Below are 21,543 nucleotides of genomic sequence, written 5' to 3' on the forward strand. Positions count from 1 at the left end.
GCAACACTGTTTACTGAGTGTCAGAATGAGGTTATATCAGCCTTAGAAATATTTAGAAACTCTCTCCATGACAGCATTGTGGAGTAGATTGGAATTAAAAACTCATTCATTTTGTAGAAAGATTCTCACTGTAAAGCACTGCCAGTCATACTTCCTTTCCATGCCAGAATCTGGAATTACCATCTCACAATCTTTCCAAATCCCTCTCAATTCTTGCTCTCCTTTCCTTCCCTTTCTCCCATCTCACAAGCTATTCTGCATTAAAGAAAGATGGACAGAGACTTTCAACTTTGATGAAGAGAGGTGAAGTTGTAGAAGCAAAACCTGCCAGGCCAGTGACCGTATACAGTATCTCCCTTCAGAAATTCCAGCCACCATTTTTCACATTAGGTAAGATGGAGAAATTTGAAATCATTTGTAGGTACATGTACTTTTAATTTGTACTTGGCTACTTTTGTGTCATTTTAATAGATCTGTAGGATGTTGGAGATTTTTAAAAAATTGAATTTAAGGAAAGTTAGGATTTCTTTATACCTTTTTTTGGTAACACATTTAATGAGATACCTGTAGCTATGTGAAGGTTCAGAAATGCCTTTCGAACTAGGCTGAGTTTTTCATGTATTGTATTATGTTATCTTACTATAAAGTTGAAAGTAACATACTTTAGATCTCTGTAGAGAAGCGTAGGTAAGGAGTATAATACTTCTTAAATTTTGGGTTTTTATTATCTTTTGGATGCTTTTCTCCCATTCTGATTAGTACTTGATACATTCAGTTTTACAATTGGCATGAATTTGTCAATTGAAAACAAAGCATTTTTAGTTTTTGGACAAGAAACCCCTCACCCCCTTCTTCACCACCTTTAAGTTACTATTAAAGATCCTGAAAATATGGAAAAATATGGGTAAGGCATGGTCACATTTTTAATTCAAGTTACGAATTTTAATTTCTAATACATATTTGAAATAAATGTAAAGACTATAAAGTTCATTTCTGTTGTTTGGAAACTTTATGATCTGGCTGCAGAAAGTTGTAAACATGTAAGAGCTATGAAGAATCCAAAGCTGTAGTTCTTCATCCTCAGACTCCCTTAAATTGAGCCTGCCCTTAATTTCATGGTGCATACTGAATAGGATTCATTTTAGAAATCATGTCTCAAAACCTTTTAACCTAAACTTACTGCTTTTTTTCTATTGGCATTATTGTTTTATCTATGTTATGTTTCTGCAGGATATGGTTTTGTACCATTAGGAAAAAAAGAAGTCACTTTGTTTCTTCAGGTTCCTGCTTCTAAAATATTTGACAGATAATGAAAAAAACACACTTAAAAATGTTGTGCTCCATTCCGTGAAAATGAAGCAGCTGGTTTGGCAGAGTAGATACTCTCTATGAAAGCAAGAAAAATTCAGATTTTTCAGGTTGTATTGAAGTCAGAACTATTTTATTGACTATTGACTAGGGAGAGCAATAACAGGCCAAAAGAGATATTTTTTTATCCCATGTCAAATATAATGCAAGAATGCTGGCACACCTGCATTTCCTTCCAGTGCCCGCTTTCAGTCTCAGGAGTTTCCCCCAACCATGAGCTGACTAAAGAAAGCCGGGGAGGGGAGGGTGGTTATTAACATTCCCAGGTGGTGAGTTTTGATTAATTCCCCCAAATGGCTTTATTTGTACCAGTAAGACTAGAAGCAGCTAGAATATAGTCCTTTTGTGTGGAAATGTGGCAGCTCTTTTCAGGAAGTCTTGCTGATGAATAAAAATAATGCAAAGTCCTGTTCTTAACCAATAAGCTTGTGTTAGATTGTGTTAAGAAGATATTTAGATTTACATTCAGTTCTGGGACATTGTGTAATTTTACGTTGTTTTGTGATTACTTCAGGTGTATTTCCAGAAGAACATTTAAATATGCTGAGTTCTTCGTGTGTAATACAGTACCCCAAACATAATTCTTGTTACTGTGAAAAGGGGTTTTTGGTTGGTTGGTTGGTGTTTGGTTGAATGTATAAATCAGAAAATATTTTAAAAATCTACAGCTCATGATGGCAAAACTACATTTGTAACCATTTACAACCTATTAAATGAACAAGACATACAAATCTGAAAACATTTTTTTAAATCTACAGCTCATGATAGCAAAGCTGAGATTTCTAACTATTTAAAACCTATTAAATGAACAAGGCTGAAGTATTAAAGTGGTATGACTTGCCAGTTAATTTAAAATGTGTTCATGAGTTTCTGCTGTTTGCTTTCTCCACACTCTGACTTTTCAGTCTCACAAACACATATGCTACTGGATGAATAATTTATGTTTTAGTGCATAAATATTTTATCACTCGATTGTTTGCATAGTGCATTTTTACATTTGTTTACGGGCATCATTTCTATGTAAAGTGGATTTCATAGGAGGTTAGCAATTTACCATGTCACTGTTAACATTCCAGATGTTGAATGTGGAGGAGGTTTTTATATCAGAAGCTTGGTCAGTGACATTGGAAAAGGTAAGCATAAAAATGAATTATGAATTATCATTTAGAGAGTAATACTCCTTTTCAGTGGGAAGAGGGATTTTTCCATTTTTCTTATTTCTGACTATTGGCCTTAGGAACTGAACTCTTGCTGCCTTCAGCTTTAAAAGCATTGTTGGTTTCTGGCATGCAATTATCAGCCTCAGCAGCTGCAGTGAAATGCTTGTAATGGGAAAGAAGAGAAAGAGAGAACAGAAAATGAAGACAGGAAAAATGAATGTAGGGCCGACATCTTTGCAAGTACAAAAGATTTTAACTCAGGGATCAGAAGAAAAAAAGAAAGATTTAACCTTGTAAAAGTTATTTTCAAATTTAAAAAAAACTGGAAGGCATAGTCTTACAAATAGCCAGAAGGTTTTGGTTCTGGCTCTGCCATTTACTGGCAGTTGTCACACTGGACAGGTCATATGATCTCATCTGTAAAGTGAGGGTAATCTTTACTCCATGGGGTTGCTTCATGAGTTAAATAACAAAAATGTGTGCAAGTTCTTTGTTGATTTTACAGCAGCTTATAAGGTGAATTATTAAATATTATTTTGCTACTTAATCATGTCTTTATCTCAAGGCTGTTGTTTCTTATATTGGATTATTTTACTTTTGGGTGGTTTTGAGATATTTGAATTGAGTTCGGTCATTTGAACAATTATACACTATGAGATATTGAATCATTTATCTTCTGGATTTTTTTCCCACCTTTTGTTGCTATAGAACTATCTTCCTGTGCCAATGTGTTAGAGCTGACCCGAACCAAACAGGGGCCATTTACGCTAGAAGAGCATGCCCTTCCTGAAGATAAATGGACAATTGATGACATTGCACAGTCTCTTGAGCATTGCTCATCTCTTTTCCCAGCAGAGTTGGCACTTAAAAAATCAAAACCTGAGAAGTCTAATGAACAGGTTTTGAGCTGTGAATATATAACTCTAAATGAGCCAAAGGGGGAAGATGATGTAATTAAGACGTGTTGAGATTGGCCTGAGAATATCATCATTTTCTAGTTGACATTTGAATCCTTTTGTGCAGATGCAGAATGACAAGCTACATTCAAAAGACAAACAGTATTCTTAACTTTTTTTTTGCATGAAGAAAAATGTCTGTCATTTACAGTTTCAATAGCATGTAATTTATTTGCTGTGCCTTATAAATGGCCTAGCACTTGTTCAGTTGTTTGCTGTGTTGTTGAATGTTCTTAGGATTTTTTATATCGTGAAAATATGAATATGATTGGATTCAAGAAAATTAACTTTCTGAATTTGATCTGTCTTCAGTCTTGTGGAAAAGTTGGACAAATTTCCTAATCGAAGAAATAATGTATGAGTTCCATGTTACTTTAGTTTAACAAAAATGAACACAATTTAGTGTTATTTTTACTTTATTTAGGTTTCCTGGTGTCTTCATTTTATTGAAATTCTTTACTTTGTTTGAAATGGCCATTATTGACTTTTTTCTTGTGTTTTGGAGAGTTTATTATTATTAAAAATATTCCTTTGATAAAATGCCTCTCATCTAGTAATACCTGTGTTTGTTTAGATCTTGGAAATGAATAAACTTTTATAATATTTGTAAATGAACCAAATTATTGCTGCTACCACTAACAGGATGTAAATAGAAGACTAATAATTAAAGTCACCGTCCTACCTTTAGAGCAGAAGGCAGCTCCTATAGTTTTGTATTTTGACAGCTATGAGATGTTTTCATGGTAATTTCAACATGGTCAAGCACTTTGTACCAAGTTATTAAATAACAATTTTTAAAATTTAAAGAATGTGTCTTCAACTAAAAACTTTTCTTTATGCTTTAGCATTTATTTATGTCTCTTTATAGAGCATTATCCCTGAGACATTGTTTCTTTAGTTTGCTCTTTCAAGAGATATTTATAGATGCTGTGATAGCTGCCCTGCATTTCCAGCTAATCTCTTCTGCTCTAAATATTTAAAAACAGTTCTTCTCAAATATTTTCGTTCAGATAGCTTTCTGAAAGTTCCCTATCCCTCTTTACCATAAGTTTTAAATGTAGCCACATTATAAAATAGTAAACTTCATATATAATGAATGCTTCATATTTTTGTTATGGGAAAGCAATAACAGTTTAATACAGAATGCAGCCAGTCTTTAGAAACATTCAAATCCCTCTTCCTTTACTCAAATACAGCTTCAAAAGGAAGACTCATGAGAAATGTCATAAAACAAGTTTTTAGATTTTTGATGTTTTGCCTTTCTTTTTAAAGGTGTGTTCCTGCTCTGCACCAACTTTTTATTTTGCTTAACCCACTTTAAACTCAGTGTAAAAAATTATATGCATCATTACAGCATTTTCAACATATTGGCAACGTATTTTAAATGAAAACATTAAAACTAATTCTTAGTATGGGACAAAATTGTAAGGAAAAAGAGTATGAATACCATGATGCATTAACATAAAATACCAAACACAGAGTTATAAAATGAAAATTTACAGTTTAACTTGTTCATATCTAGTGCCCCATAGTGTGTGTCAATCAAAGGTGGCAGCGGCTACACCCGCCTGTTGGAATGGCACAGGTTACAATCTGTCCTCTTCATTGCAAGTTAAAGTCTAAGTAGAAAAATACTTAGGTTTTAGAATACATAGGAGGGATTTCTGCTGTATTTTTTAACTTAAAAATTGACACATAGAGTTTGCTAATAGAAGAGTAGAGATTGTTGACAAATTTTAAAAAATGATAGCCAACATTTTTCTTTTATATTTAAAACATTGAAGGAGACTTTGCCAAATGGGAAAAGTATCATTATCTCCTAATGCAGTAGCTTTAGAATTTTAATTTTTATATTATATTTTCCTTTTTGTTGTTCACATAGTCTTAAGGCACCTATACTTTTAAATTAACTTTTTTGTTTGATATTATCTGTATGTATTTAGTTGTGATAATGGTTATTTTAATTATATGGCTTCATACTTTTATTTAAACCATTTCTCTATTGCTGAATACTTAAGTAGTTTTTAATTTCATTAGGATAAATTCCTGGGAGGGGGATTATTAAGTGAAATAACATGAAGAACTTTATGACTTATGTTTGCCTTATTGCTTTCCCAGAGAGTTGTAACATTTTACAGTGTTACTGTTTGAGTTAGGGGTTTTATATGTGGTTGCTAATTTAGTAAATATAGGAGAACAATCAAAGTTTCTCTGATTTGCTTTTGTATGATTTGTCTGTATACTTTGTTCATTTATATAAATAAATGTCTTAATGGTTTCTATACATATTTGCATGAGTTATTTATGTCGTAAATACTTGATAGAAGAATTTTTCATGGTTCGTTGTCCTTTTAGTTTCAATTTTAATTTTTGCTAACTAAGTTTGCTCATTCTAATAATTCTTTCCCCTTTTATTATTGTCAGATTAATAAGTATGAAAGTTTAACATTTATTGGAACTTTAAAATCTTATTAACTCTCTTAAGCTGCTGAAACTGATTGAGATACTCTGAAAAGTTCAAGACTTATTCATAAAACAAATTAGCTTTCCTCTGACAGTCTGGTATTTAAATACCAACTCAGGGTTTTTTTCATTTTAATCAAAATATTAAAGAATTTCTGTGTCTTATATTTTTCTGTGTCTAAACCTTCATGACATAATAAAATTGTTTTACTTGTAAGAAAAAGATAAAAGATTTTTAAAATCCTAAAAATGTTTCAACCTGAAATATACCAGATCACTTCATTTTGACACTTTAAGTTTTTTATATTTCTGAAAAATATTGCCTTAAAAGTTATTAAAAGTCATACAATTATTTATAGTTCTAAGATCCAGGACCTTTACATAACAGAAATTTACTCTCTGTGAATTCAGAGTTTTGAAATGTGAATAAGGGCTAAACACACTTTACTCTACCTGTACTGACTAGGTGTTTTTTTCTTAAATAGTTGAATTAAAACAAGCCACTGACTCATCATCAGAAATTATTTACTCTATTAAATATGAGTGCTTTGTATCAGTTCATCAGTACGTTTTATGACCCCTGACCAGATTGAAATTTTTATCAGATTTATAATGAACATTTTGAGATTCAACTGGATGGTGAATTCTTCTGTTTCAAAGAAAGTAAGTAATTTACCTTATATTATGATGTATATAATAGAAAAAGATGTGATTCAAAAGCACTCTTAAAATGCTGAAACATTTAGATAGAGGAGAAGAGAACAGATAAGATGTTTAAGCACTGAAATGGGTATAATGGCCTTGTAGTTAAATAGAAGCGTTGTCTTGAAACAATTTCTTTCTCTAAGGTATGTATGGGCAAAGCTCTCGTTTGTCCTAATTATTCATTAAATACTGTTTATTAAGCACATTTGTTAAGGCAGTTGAATCAGCAGTGCCTTCATTTGTTACTGTGCAAGTTAAATTCTCTTTATAAGCAGGAATATCTTCAGATTGCTGCTGTAAACAGTGATATAGTTGGAAGGTTGAAGTTCAAAATAATTCAGGAATTACTTTCTTCTTCATATCCATAACCCTTAAAATGCTATTAACTTTATTTCTGTCTTTACCATTAGTCAACTTTTTGATCCTAGGTGAATCACTTAATCTGTTTGGGTCTCAGTTTCTTCATTGTTACAACAAAGGAGACAGACTAGTCCATCTCGAAGAATCTCTCCAACACTAAAATATTAGGCTTCCAAGTGTAGGTAATTTGTAATTATTTTGCTCAGGAACTCTTTCCTCATGAACCTGAATTTTTATATTTATCAATTCCCATCCTTTATTTCTTTGGATATTGCATCTTCTAGAGTCTTTGCGTTTTATTCTGTGTCTAATTACTCTTTCATATTTTCCATTTTGTTTTCCCACTGTGCTGCATACTGGGGAATTTCCTCCAGTATTTTTTCCTGATAATGAATGCCTTTTGCTATTTTTATTTAGTCTTTAACAATCGTATATTTATTCCAGTCACTCTGTGTCTTTATTTATTTAGAGACAGAGTCTTACTCTGTTGTCCAGTCTGGAGTGCAATGGCGTGATCTCAGCTCACTGCAATCTCCGCCTCCTGGGTTCAAGCCATTCTCCTGCCTCAGCCTCCTGAATAGCTGAGATTACAGACATGCACCACCATGCCTGGCTAATTTATTTTTTATTTTCAGTAGAGATGAGGTTTCATCATGTTGGCCAAGCTGGTCTCCAACTCTTGACCTCAGGTGATCCTCTCACCTTGGCCTCCCAAAGTGCTCGGATTGCAGACGTAAGCCACCATGCTAGGTCTTTTGTTTTTATTTCAACACCAAGTTTTTTCCTCTAAAACCCGCCTCTTCTTTTTTCATGTGTTATCTTATTCTTTCCTTAGGGTTTCAGTAAAATGTATATATTTTTTACTTGGATATTTTATATGCATACAGAAAATCGCACGTAACTGTATAGCTTAGTGAATTTTCACGAACTAAACATGTCTATAATCAGCAACCAAGTCAAGAAACAGAACATTACTAAGCCCTCCAGAAGCCTCTACTGTTCCATGAAGATTATAGATTAGTGTTTCATGTAACATTATGTATTAGTAATTTTGTCTGTTTTGTGCTTCATAGCTTCATATAAATAGAAGTCTGTGATACATATTCTTTTATGTCTGGCTTCTTTTACACGAAGTTACAAGCTTGAGGTTCTTCCATATTGTGGCTGTCTTAGCTTGGGCTGCTTTGACAAAATGTCATAGACTGAGTGACTTAATAGATATTTGTTTCTCACAGTTCTGGAGGCTGGAAATCTGAGATCAGGGCTCAGTGTGGTTGGGTTCTTGTGAGGACTGTCTTACTGGCTTGGAGAGGGCTGCCTTCTCATTCTGTTCTCATATGGCCGAGAGAGGACAGGTCTCTTCCTCTTATAGGGATGCTAACTTCATCATGGCAGCTCCAACCTCATGACCTTGTCTAAATTTAATTACCTCCCAAAGGCCCCATTTCCTGTTCATCATCATTGTTTAGTATTCATTTATTATCACTGTTGATCTGTTTTACTGAATGATGGACACTTGGTTAGCTTTCAATTTTGGGTATTTTGAATAATGCCTCTATGAGCAATCTAGTACTTGTCTCCTGGTAAACATGCACACATTTCTGTTGGAATTTTGTTTTGTTTTGTTTGAGATGGAGTCTCACTCTGTTGCCCGGGCTGAAGTGCAGTGGTACCATCTTGGTTCACTGCAACCTCTGCCTCCCAGGTTCAAGCAATTCTCATGCTTCGGTCTCCTCAGTAGCTGGAAATAGAGGAACACACCACCATACCCAGCTTTTTTTTCTTTTTCTTTTTTTGTATTTTTAGTAGAGACAGGGTTTCATCATATTGGCCAGGTTTGGTCTCAAACTCCTAACCTCCAAGTGATCTGCCCGCCTCAGGCTTCCAAAATGCTGGGATTACAGGTATGAGCTACTGCACCCGGCCTCTGATGGATATTTCTAAGAGTGGAATCTAGGTTGTAGAGTATGTGTTAAGCTTTAGAAGATACTGCAAGCAGTTTTTCACAGTCGCTGTACCAGCACCATATGGGAATTCTAGTGGTTCTACATTCTTATCAGCACAAAGTGTTTTATGTTTTCATCTTAACTATTTAGGTGCATGTTTACTTTATTAAAATATGGTTTTAATGAGTTTTTCTCTGATTTCTTAGGGTTTTTATTTATGTGTATTTTTTAGTCTAATTTTCTATGCAGCCTATTATTCTGTTTAATCTTATTGTCTATTTAGTCTAAGTCTCTGTTAGCTCAGCTATCTGAAATTCTTATAGAATATGCTCTAAATTACTTATTGAATCTCCCACTTCTCAGCCAAGGTAGATTGTGTCCTACCTTGTGTTCTTTGTGCTGCAAACTTGGATTCTGAGTTAATAGTGAGACTTGGGAGTGTGTGTGCTTGGATTGAGAGTGTCCTTCCATAGAGGTTTTGGGATTGTTTCTGCTAGGCACACCAGAGTATCGCTGTTCTGAAATCCTCACCATAAATGATCATTGCAGAGGTGTTTTGTTATTGTTGTGTTGTGTTTTGTTTAAAGCCTAAGTCAATAAAGAAAAGTTTCCTTATTTTTGCCCTATGTTTGTGGTAAATTGTGTTGTATCTGCCATTTTATTGAATATATAGTCCTTTAAGGATACCAGTTTTATGTCTATGTTTGGGGGTGTCACAACTCCAAAACCTCTCAAGATCCCACACTTCATTTCCATCTCCACTTAAAATGCAAACTCTTTAGTTACAGAGAGGAGTAGATCTTGCCTCCCTCTCATACTACCTGGATTGCTGCAGCATCAACAAGTGCATTTACCTCTTCGTTTTTCAGATTGTTCTTTATTTTGGATCCTGGTAAATTTTGTTATAAGTTCAATTGTTTTTTAAATGAATTTTTAAAAGTCATATTTATATGCAACATTGTTCATCATTTTAAGTGTATAGTTCAAAGAGTTTTACTAAATATATATAGTCATATGACAAGGATCATCAAAGTGAAGATAATAGGATATTTCCATTATTCTCCAAAGTTCCCTATTGGCCCTTTTCCTTTTGTAAACAATCTCTTCTGTCACCGTCAGTCCTGGCAGCCATTCATCTGATTTCTATCTCTGTATTGTTTTTTTTTTTCTTTTAAGGAATGTCATATAAATGGAATCATACAGTATGTAGTATTTTGTATTTTGTATTTAGCCTCTTTCACTGAATACAAAGCTTTTGAGATATGTTGCTGGATGTATCAGTAGCTCTTTCCTTTTTGTTACATTCCATTGTATGGATGTACCACAATTTGTGTATCCATTCACTAGTTAATAGACATTTATTTTGCTTCCAGTTTGGGGCTGTTTGAACAAAACATCTATAAACATTATATACAGGTCTTTATGTGCACATATTTTTCTCTTGGGAATGGATTGCTGTATCATATAATAAGTGTATGTTTAACTGTTTGTTTGTTTTTTTAAGAAACGGATTCTCACTCTGTTGCCCAGGCTGGAGTGCAGTACTGCAACCTCGCTCACTGCAACATCCACCTCCCAGGTTCTAGCAATTCTCCTACTTCAGCCTCCCCAGTAGCTGGTACTACAAGCACATGCTGCTATGCCTGGCTAATTTTTGTATTTTAGTAGAGACAGGGTTTCCCCATGTGGCCCAGGCTGGTCTTGAACTCCTGAGCTCAGGCAGTCCACCTGCCTCAGCCACCCAAAGTGCAAGGGATTACAGGTGTGAGCCATCATGCCTTTAACTTTTAAAGAAACTGCCAAAATGTTCTGCAGAGCAGCAGTGGCATTTTGGATTCCCTCTAGCAATGTAGGAAATTTATAGTTGTTCTACATCCTTGTCAGCACTTGGTATTATAAGTCTTTTTAAATATTACCCATTATAGTAGTTGTGAATAATATGTCATGTGGTTTTGAATTTGCATTTTCTAATGACTAATAATATTGAATATCTTCTCATGCTTATTTGTCATCCTTATATCTTCTTTAATGAACTTTAAAAAAATATTTTTTTCATTTAAAACTTTGTTTTGCCCATTAAAACATTGTTCTATATAAATTCTAATTGTGTCTTCATTTGTTGAAAGCATTATCCTTTCTCTGTTAAATTACCTTGGCATATTGGTTGAAAACTATTTGACCATATTTTTTTATTTGCATCTATTGGAACTATTTGTCTCCATTGATTTGTATTTTTATTCTTTTTTTTTTTTATTTTTCTTTCTGAGATTTTTCTTTCCTATTGCCCAGGTTGGAGTACAGTGGCATGATCTCAGCTCACTGCAACCTCCATCTCCTGGGTTCAAGCAATTCTCCTACCTCAGCCTACTGAGTAGCTGGGATTACAGGTGCCACCATACCTGGCTAATTTTTATATTTTTAGTAGAGACCATGTTGGCCAAGCTGGCCTTGAAATCCTGACCTCAAGTGACCCACCCATGTTGGCCTCCCAAAGTGCTGGGATTATAGGCGAGAGCCACCATGCCTGGCCTAATTTGTATTTTATTCTTACATCAATTCCTTACTGTCTTGATTGCTATAGCTTTATATGGTAAGGCTTGAAATCAGGACTCATTCTCTAATTTGAGTATTTGTGGTATTCTATTTGGATTCTTTGCATTTTCAAATAAATTTTAGAATCAGCCTGTCATTTCCTACCAAATAAAAAGTCCATTGTGATTTTAATTAGAATTCTTTTGAGTTTATAGATTTGGGGAGAATAACATCAGAACAATATTGTTCCATACAATCTATTAACATAGCGTATCTCATAATTCATTCCGTCATTTTTAATTCCTTTCAGTAGGCCGGGTATGGTGGCTCACGCCTGTAATCCCAGCACTTTGGAAGGCCAAGGTGGGTGAATTGCCTGAGATTGGGAATTCAAGACCAGTCTGGCCAACATGGTAAAACCCTGTCTTTACTAAAAATACAAAAATTAGCCAGTTGTGGTCGTGCATATCTGTAATCCCAGCTATTTGGGAGGCTGAGGCTGAGGCAGGAGAATTGCTTGAACCCAGGATGCGAACATTGCAGTGAGCCAAGATCACACCACTGCACTCCAGCCTGGGCAACAAAGTGAGACTCCATATCAAAAAAGAAATAAAATAAAATAAAATGTTCCTCTTAGTAATTTTTTTTAGGTTTCAGTGTGTATTTTGCAAAACCTTTCTTTAAATTTTTATATATCTTGATGATTTTGTAGAGATACTGTTTTTAATTTTAACTTCGGTTTGTTGCTACCATATAGAAATATAACTGATACTTGCATACTACAAGCTTGATAACCTTTCTTAGTTCTGCTAGCTTTATGGCACATGCTTGGGGATTTTTAGCATAGACAGTCACATCAGCTGTGAATAAAGGCAGTTTTATTTCTTCCTTTCCAAACTGTATGCCTTTCATTTTATTCTGCTATGTAGCAGTGGATAAGACCTACAATACAATGATGAGTAGTGGTAGTAAGAGCAGATATATTTTCCTTCTTTCTGATCTTAAGGGATTTACTATTCATTTATGTTTAACAAGTATGTTGCTAGGTGTAGGTTTTTCAAAGAAGTTCTTTATCAGGTTGAGACAATTGAATGTTGTTAGCTGTACGTGTTTTTGTAGACGTTCTTTATTTGGTTGAAGAAATTCCTTTCAATTCTTAATTTTTGAGAGTTTTTATCAGGAATAGATTGTTGTCAGGTGCTTTTCTACATCTGTTGAGATAATTGACTACTGAATCTTGAGCTGACGTTGCATTCCTAAGTTAAAGCATACTTAGTTATAATGTCTTACCCCTTTTATATACTGCTGACTTTGGTTTTCTAATATTTTGTTGAGTTTTGTTTCTGTAAGGAATTTTGGCTGTAGTTTTCTTGTAATAGCTTAGTGTGGTTTTTGTATGAAAAATATTGTTCACAATGTTCTTTTATTCTGTTTATGCCTGTAAGAACTATAGTGATATCTCTGGTTTCATTCCTGATAACTGTTAATTTGTATCATCTTTATGTTATTTCATTAATCTTTTTCAAATAGTTTTTGTCTTTATTTGAATTTGCTTTTTCTAATGAGTAATAATATTGATTATTGATTTTTCTATTAAAAATAGTAAAAATTGTTTTTATTGATTTTTACTATTTTTTACATATATATTTCATGTATATATTTCTGTTTTTCATGTATATGTATTTTTTGTATATATTTATATATTTCATGTATATATTTCTATTTGTCATGTATATATTGCTCTTATCTATATTATCTTCTCTCCTTTGCTAGCTTGAGGTTTATCTTGCTCTTTTTCTAGTTTTGAAAGTAGAGACCTAGGTCACTTCTTTTCAGACTTAAGCGTTTAATGTTATCAGTTTTTCTTTGAGCACTGCTTTAGCTGCATCTCATAAGTTACAATAAGTTATGATTCCATTTAAAATAATTTCCATTATATTTTACTTTATTATTTATAAATATATCATTAATTTCTGAATATTAGAGGATTTTCTGTATAAAGTTCTTTAATGTCTTGTTTAATTTCATTGTGGTGAGAGAATATAAAATACGTGAATATAAAATGTGTGATTTAAGACTTGTTTCATGACTCAGAAATGATCTACCTTGGAATTTGTTTCGTGTACATTGGTTAAGAATGTGTTTTCATGGTTGTTGAGTGGATCATTCTGTAAATGTCAATTAGGCGAAGTTGTTGCTAGTGTTATTCAGGTCTTCCACAGCCTTCATGGGGTTTGTTTTGCTTTTGTTTTGTTTTCTGTTTTTGTTCTACTTTGCCTATCAGTTACAGTGAGAGGAGACCTGCAATCTTCAATTATACTCCTTCCTTCCCTCCTTCCCTCCTTCCTTCCTTCCTCCCTCCCTCCCCCCTCCCTCCTTCCCTCCCTCCCTCCCTCCCTCCCTCCCTCCCTCCCTTCCTTCCTTCCTTCCTTCCTTCCTTCCTTTTTTGAGAGGGAGCCTCACTCTCTCACTCCGTTGCCCAGGCTGAAGTGCAGTGGCACAATCTCAGCTCTCTGCAACCTCCACCTCCCGGGTTCAAGCAATTCTCCTGCCTCGATCTTCCGAGTAGCTGAGATTGCAGGTGCCAGCCACCACACCCATCTAACTTTTGTATTTTAGTAAAGACAGCGTTTCACCATGTTGGCCAGGCTGTTCTCTAACTCCTGACTTCAAGTGATCTGCTCAACTCAGCTTCCCAAAATGCTAGGATTACATGCATGAGCTGCCCGACCCAGTCCTTTTTTCAGTTCTATCACTTTTTTTGCTATATGTGTATGAGAACCTTATTATAAGGGTCATGTACATTTAAAATTGTTGTGTCTTATTAATAGATTGATCTGTCATTATGAATGTCAGTATTCATTCCTGACAGTATTTCTTTTTCTGAGTATGTTTCTGGATGTGTCTGCTATTATTAACATAGCCCCTCTAGCTTTTTAAAATTAGTGTTTGTACTATATATATATACATATATGTTACTTTTAGCTGTTTCATTTCCTTAAATTTAAAGTGGGTGTCTTATAGGTAGCATATACCTGGGTGTTGCTTTATTATCTAATCTGATAATCTCAACTTTTTTATTAGGATGTTTAGGCCATTTACATTTAATGTAATTATAGACATGGTTTGATTTGCTATACTACCTATTCATTTGTATGTGAGCCATCTTTTCATTGTTCTTTTTTCCATTTTTGACTGTTTTCTGTAGTACTGAGTGCTTTTTTTGTATTTCATTATATCTCTTGGCTTGTTAGTTATACATCTGAAATTTTTTTTTCTGTTTTAAATAGGATTTATCATATACATCTTTTAACTTATCACAGATTACTTTCAAATAGTATTTTACTACCTCATGTGTAATGCAGAAACCGTACAATAGTATATTTTCATTTCTCTCTCCTGTTTTTTATACTATTGTTTTTATACATATAATTTTACATGTTAGAAACCCTATAATACATTGGGTTTGTTGTTGTTTGTTTTTACCTTATTGCTGTTGGCTAGGGTCAGCAAACATTTTCTATAAAGGCATACCTTGGAGACATTGTGGGTTTGGTTCCAGACCACCATAATAATACAAATATGCAAAAAGTGAATATCACAATAAAGTGAGTCATGTAAGTTTTTTGGCTTCCCGGTGCTTATAAAAGTTTTGCTCATACTACACTGTAGTCTGTTAAGTGTGCAATAGTGTTATGTCTACAAAAAAGTTACCTTAATTTAAAAATGCTTTATTGCTAAAAAATGCTAACAATTTAAGCATTCACTGAGTCATAATCTTTTTGCTGGTGGAAGGTCTTTTCTTGTTGATGACTGTGGACTGATCAGGGGTCGGGTGATGAAGCTTAGGGTGGCTATGGCAATTTCTTAAGTCAACAGTAAAGATTGCAACATCAGTTCATGCTTCCTTTCATGAAAGATTTCTCTGTAGTATGTGATGCTTTTTGATAGCATTTTATGCACAGTAACTTTGAAAATTGGAGTCAGTCCTCTCAAACCCTGCTCTGCTTTAACAACATAAGTTTATATAATATTCAAGTCCATTGTTGTCATTTAAACTATGTTCACAGTGTTGTCACCAGGATTAGTTTCCATCTCAAGAAATCGGATGAAATATTTGCTCATCCATAAGAAAAAATTCCTCATCTGTTCAAATTTTATCATGAGATTGCAGCAACTCAGTCACATCTTCAGGCTTCACTTCACTTCTAGTTCTCTTCAATTCTAGTTCTCTTGCTATTTCTACCACATCTGCGGTTTCTTCCTCCATTGAAGGCTTGAACCTCTGAGTCATCTGTGAGGACTAGAATCAACTTCTTCCAAATTCCTGTTAATATTTATATTTTGACCTCCTATGAATCATGAATGTTCTTAATGGCTTCTAGAATGGCGAATCCTTTCCAAAATGTTTTCAGTTTACTTAGTCCATATCCATCCATCCAGAGGACCCACTTTCAGTGGCAGTTATAGCCTTATGAAATGTATTTTTTCAGTAATAAGGCTTGAAAGTTGAAGTTACTCCTTGATCCATAAGCTGCAAAAATGGATGTTGTGTTAGCACGCATGAAAGCAACATTAATCTTCTGGGGTTTTTTGAGATGGGTTCTAGCTCTCTTGCCAAGGCTAGAGTGCAGTGCCATGATATCGGCTCACTGCAACCTCTGCCTCCTGGGTTCAAGCAATTCTCTTGCCTCAGCCTCCTGAGTAGCTGGAACTACAGGCATATGCCACCAGGCCTGGCTAATTTTTTGTATTTTTTTAGTAGGGTTTTACCATGTTGCCCAAGCTGGGAGGCAGTCTGCCTGCCTGGCCTCCCAAAGTACTGGGACTTAAATTATTTTGTACATGTACATCTCTTGGACCAGGTATATTGCCAGTGAGCAATAATATTTTGAAGGGAATTATTTTTCTTAGCAGTAGGTCTCAACAATGGGCTTAAAATATTTGGTCCACCATGCTGCAAACAGATGTGTTGTCATCTAAACTTGGTAGTTTCATTTAAAGAGCACAGGCAGAGTAGATGTAGCATAATTCTTAAGGGCCTTAGGATTTTCAGAATGGTAAATGAACATTGGCATCAATTTAAATCACTAGCTGTATTAGTGAGTCAGCAACTCTCAACAAGAGAGTCAGCCTATTTTTCGAAACTTTGAAGCCAGGCATGAACTTCACCTCTCTGGTTGCAAAAGTCCTAGATGGCATCTTCCAATATAAAGCTATTTCATCTACATTGAAAATCAGTTGTTTAATGTAGCCACCTTCATCAATGTTATTGTCTAGATCTCTTAGATAGCTTGCTGCAGCTTCTACATCAGCATTTGCGACTTCACCTTGTACTCTTACGTAATGCAGTAGCTTCTTTCCTCATACCTCATAAACCAGCCTGTGCTAGCTTCTGACTTCTTCTGCATTTTCCTCACTTCTCTCAGCCTTCATAGAACTGAGGAGAGTTAGGGACTTGCTCTGGGGATTAGAATGGCTTAAGGGAATGTTGTGGCTGATTTGATCTTCTATCCAGACCACTAAAACTTTGTCCATATCAGCAATAAGGCTCTTTTGCTTTCTTATTATTTGTGTGTTTACTGGAGTAGCACTTTTAATTTCTTTTGAGTTGTATGTCTTTGCATTCACAACTTGGCTGACTGGTCTAAGAGGCCTAGCTTTCAGACTGTTTGTCGTTTGACATGCCTCTTTGCTAAGCTTAATCATTTCCAGCTTTCTATTTAAAAAGAGATGTAGGCCAGGCACAGTGGCTTATGCCTGTAATTCCAGCACTTTAAGAGGCCAAGGCAGGAGGATTGCTTGAACTCAGGAGGTGGAGGTTGTAGAGATCATACCACTGCACTACATCCTGGATGACAGAGCAAGACCCTGTCTCAAAATAAAATGAGAGATGTGCAATTCTTCTTTTTGTTTGAGCACATAGAAGCCATAGTATGATTATTAATTGACCTAATTTCAATACTGTTGTGTCTCAGAGAATAGGGGGCCTGAGGAGAGGGAGAGAGGTGGGGGAATGGCTGGTCAATAGAGCAGTCAGAACACATACAACATTTATAAATTGTTTGCTGTCTTATATGGATGTGGTTTGTGATGCCACAAAACAATTACAATAGTTACAGCAAATATCACCAATCACAGATCACCATAACAGATATAATCATCATGGCAAAGTTTGAAATATTTTGAGAATTAGCAAAATGTGACACAGAGATACAAAGTGAGCACATGCTGTTGGAAAATTGGTACCGATAGTCTTGCTTGATGCCATATGCCTTCAATTTGTAAAAAAAACAATATCTGGAAAGTTCAATAAAGTGAAGTGCAATAAGTGAGGTAGGCCTGTCAATATTTTAGGCTTTCCAGACCATATGGTTTCTGTTGCATCTACTCACCTCTGCCATTATAGCATGAAAGCAGCCATAGAAAATACACATAAATGAGGCTGGGTGCAGTGGTTCAGGCCTTTAATCCCCGCATTTTGGGAGGCTGAGGTGGATGGATCACTTGAGGTCAGGAATTCAAGACCAGCTTGGCCAACATGGCAAAACCCTGTCTCTACTAAAAATACAAAAGTTAGCCAGGTATGGTGATGCATGCCTGTAGTCCCAGATAATAGGGAGGCTAATAAGGCAGGAGAATCGCTTGACCCCAGGAGAGGGAGGTTACAGTGAGCCAAAATTGTGCCACTGTACTCCAGCCTGGGCCACAGAGCAAAATTCTGTCTCTAAAAGCAAGGAAAAGAAAATACACATTAATGATTGTGTGTGGCTGTGTTCCAATAACTATATTTATTCTCATACTGTAGCTTGCCAACCCTTGCTTTACACTGTCAGTTACCTTCTAAAGAGATTAAAAATCATAATATCTATTATGTTTATTCATATCCTGGTACTGTTTCTTCTTTCCTTATGTAGAATCAAATTTCATTCTGGTCTCATATTTCTTCTTTTGAAATGATTTCCTTTAATATTTTTATAGAACAGGTATAATAGCAATGAATTATGTCAGTTTTGTCTGAAAAAGTGTTTCATGTTTGAAATGTACTTTTACAGATATGTAAATCGATGTTGGTTAACTTCTTTTTTCTTCAGCACTTTAATGAAATCACTCAGTTATCTTCTGGCTTGTATAGTTTCTCTGGCTGCCTTCAAGATTTTTTTGTCTTAATTTTTAGCAGTGTGATGTGTCTATAAGTGATTTTCTTCGTATTTATCCTTTTGGGGGCCTCTTAATTTCTTTAGTCCTTTTTTCCTTTTCTTAAAGATCAGTTTTGGTCTGTCTCCCCAAGTGGGCTGAAAAAAAAAAAAGAAGAAAAAACATAGTTTAAAAATTAATTTTAGAAAAATTTCAGCCATCATTTCTTCAAATATTTATCCTGTTCCATGCTCCTCTCTTCCCCTTTTCTCTCTGCCACTCAAATAACAGGTATATTTAACCTTTTTATTGGTTCATGGCTCCTGGATACTCTGCTTTCTTAGTTTTTAATATGTCTTTCATTTTGTATAATTTCTTTTTTTTTTTTTTTTTTTTTTTGAGGCAGAGTTTCACTTTTGTTACCCAGGTTGGAGTGCAATGGCGCCATCTCGGCTCACCACAACCTCCGCCTCCTGGGTTCAGGCAATTCTCCTGCCTCAGCCTCCTGAGTAGCTGGGATTACAGGCACGCGCCACCATGCCCAGCTAATTTTTTGTATTTTTAGTAGAGACGGGGTTTCACCATGTTGACCAGGATGGTCTCGTTCTTGACCTCATGATCCACCCACCTTGGCCACCCAAAGTGCTGGGATTACAGGCGTGAGCCACCGTGCCCGGCCCATTTTGTATAATTTCTATTGACCTGTCTTCAGGTTCACTGTTTCTTTTCTCAACCATGTCTAGTGTGCTCAACACCTGTTGAAGAAATTCTTTTTCTTTAAGATCATGTTTTAAATTCTAGCATTTTCATTTAACTCTTTGTTCTGGTTTTCATCTTTCTGCTGACTTTCTTTTTTCTTTTTTTTGAGAAGGAGTCAGGCTCTGTCACCCAGGCTAGAGTGTAGTGGCACAATCTCAGCTCACCGCAACCTCCGCCAACCCCATTTCATGCGATTCTCCTGCCTTAGCCTCCCGAATACCTGGGATTACAGGTAGCTGCCACCATGCCTGGCTGATTTTTGTAATTTTTTAGTGGAACCAGGGTTTCACCATATTGGCCAGGTTGGTATTGAACTCCTGACCTTAGGTGATCCTCCTGGCTCAGCCTTCCAAAGTGCAGTGCACCCAGCTCTGCTGACATTCTTTATCTTTTGATGCATTTTGTCTACCTTTTCCTTTTATCTTTTGATGCATTTTGCCTACTTTTTCCTTTAACATATTAGTCGTAGTTACTTTAAATTCCTTGTCTGATCAGTTCTAACATTCAAGTCTAGGTCTGTTAACAACTTTGTGAGTCTGTTAACAGCTTTTTTTCTTTCTTGTCTGTGTGTTTTGTATTTCTTGATTGTATACCAAATATTGTGTATAAAATAGACTTTGATACGTAGTACTTCTGTCCAGAAATAGGCACATTTTTTGTGTCCAGTCATTAGTGTGGAGGTTGTGACAGTCTAGTCAGTGGCTGAACTAGGTTTGGGTTTGTTGCTGCTGTACTTACAGTGCACCAGACTTCCAGTCACTGCAGGAGTGGACTGCTGCTGCTTTGTGCTTCATGTGAGGTCTGAATTGCAGAAGGGTTTTTCCTTAGTGTTTCCCTCCATGCTCAGATTTCAGCAAGTCTTCACATCTGTGCCACAGGAGGAATCTAATTCATGCTCCTTTTGAGCTCCCCTGGTGACTGACTGTTGCTTGTTATAGCTCATCACGGAGTAAGAGCGTGTTTTTTAGTTTTCATCCTCCAGCTTCGGTCTTGGGCCCTGAGCTCCTAGACTCCAGGGGTGGTTGAATCCAGGGATTTCTCAGTCATTCTGCCCCTTCCCCAGTAGTGGCAGAGCTCTGCTTTGTATCAGTGCAAGATCCTGGCCTGAACTCATTTTCTGCCCTTCCTTGAGTGGCAGACAGCTCTCACTTTCACCCTTCTACCAAAGGCAGTGCATCTTTTCCTGGGCCTCTCCCCCAGCAACTTAAGACTTTCCCTTCGTGTAAGAGAAGGGCTCATGTGTCAGGGAATTCTGTGCCTTTGTGCCACCTGCAGAGTTTCTCAGTTCTCCTGCCCTGCCCCAATCTTTTTTGTGAACACCTAGTAGAGACCCATGGAGAAGAATGAGGAAGCGAGTGTGGACTTCTCATGTGTCTGTTGATTGCTTTGTTTCTAACCTGTTACTCTTGGACTTTAACAATTTATGACAATTTCAGCTGTTTTCTTTTTACCTGCTGGGATGGTTAATTTTCTGTGTCAACTTGACTGGGCCATGGGATGTCCAGATATCTAATTAAACATTATTTCTGGGTGTGTCTGTGAGGGTATCTCCAGAAGAGATTTGCATTTGAATTGGTGAACTAAGTAAAGCAAAGGGCCCTCCCTCCCTGGTAGGGGTAGGCATCATCCAGTCTGTTGAGGACTTGAATAGAACAAAAGGCAGGGGAAGGCTGGAATTGCCCCCTCTCTGCTTGAGCTATCCTGCCCTTGGCACCCCTGGTTCTCAGGCCTCAGACCCAGATTCCTGCATCTCCACCTTGCACGTGGCAGATTGTGAGTCTTCTTAGTCTCTTATCTAATAAGTCTCTTCACACACACACAGACACACACAGACACACACACACACACACACACACACACACTGTATCCTTCTGTTTCTCTGCAGAACCGTATCTAATACACCCACTTTTATGGCAGTTACCTATCCCTTCTATATTCTGCCAAAACTGAAAACAGTTCATTTTTCCATCTCTCCTCAAGAGAGGCTTGTCCCCCATTAGTTCTCTGATGGGCTCAGGGAGTTATCCAGTTTTTTTTTCTCACTGTTAGGATAAAATTTATACTCTGTTGGAGCTTTCTACACCTAAATGGTAACTTGTTTTGAGGTTCTTTTCTGTACTTTTGCTAGAATTGGAACACTGTATCTAGTTAAGACAG

General features: G+C 35.9%; 1 protein-coding gene across 7 annotated transcripts in view; it reads left to right on the forward strand.

Moving 5' to 3' along the window:
- The window catches only part of TRUB1 (TruB pseudouridine synthase family member 1), a 66,333-nt gene that overhangs the window by 37,422 nt on the left and 7,368 nt on the right, over window positions 1-21,543 (forward strand). For 4 of the 7 annotated variants that reach the window (XR_013525127.1, XR_004732173.3, XR_013525128.1 and 1 more), the window contains exons 6-8: window positions 251-390; window positions 2,445-2,501; window positions 6,553-6,610. Coding sequence is in view for 2 of the 7 variants with exons in the window: in XM_035269194.3 (XP_035125085.1) it covers window positions 251-390; window positions 2,445-2,501; window positions 3,237-3,496 (457 nt within the window). In the remaining 5 variants the exon portion in view is untranslated. Of the gene's footprint in view, window positions 1-250; window positions 391-2,444; window positions 2,502-2,605; window positions 5,766-6,432; window positions 6,611-21,543 lie in introns of those variants that run through there. The other 3 variants (XR_013525126.1, XM_035269195.3, XM_035269194.3) reach the window with 3 other exon arrangements.

Source organism: Callithrix jacchus, chromosome 12 (genome assembly GCF_049354715.1).
Source record: "Callithrix jacchus isolate 240 chromosome 12, calJac240_pri, whole genome shotgun sequence".
In the NCBI taxonomy this organism is placed as follows: Eukaryota; Metazoa; Chordata; class Mammalia; order Primates; family Cebidae; genus Callithrix; species Callithrix jacchus.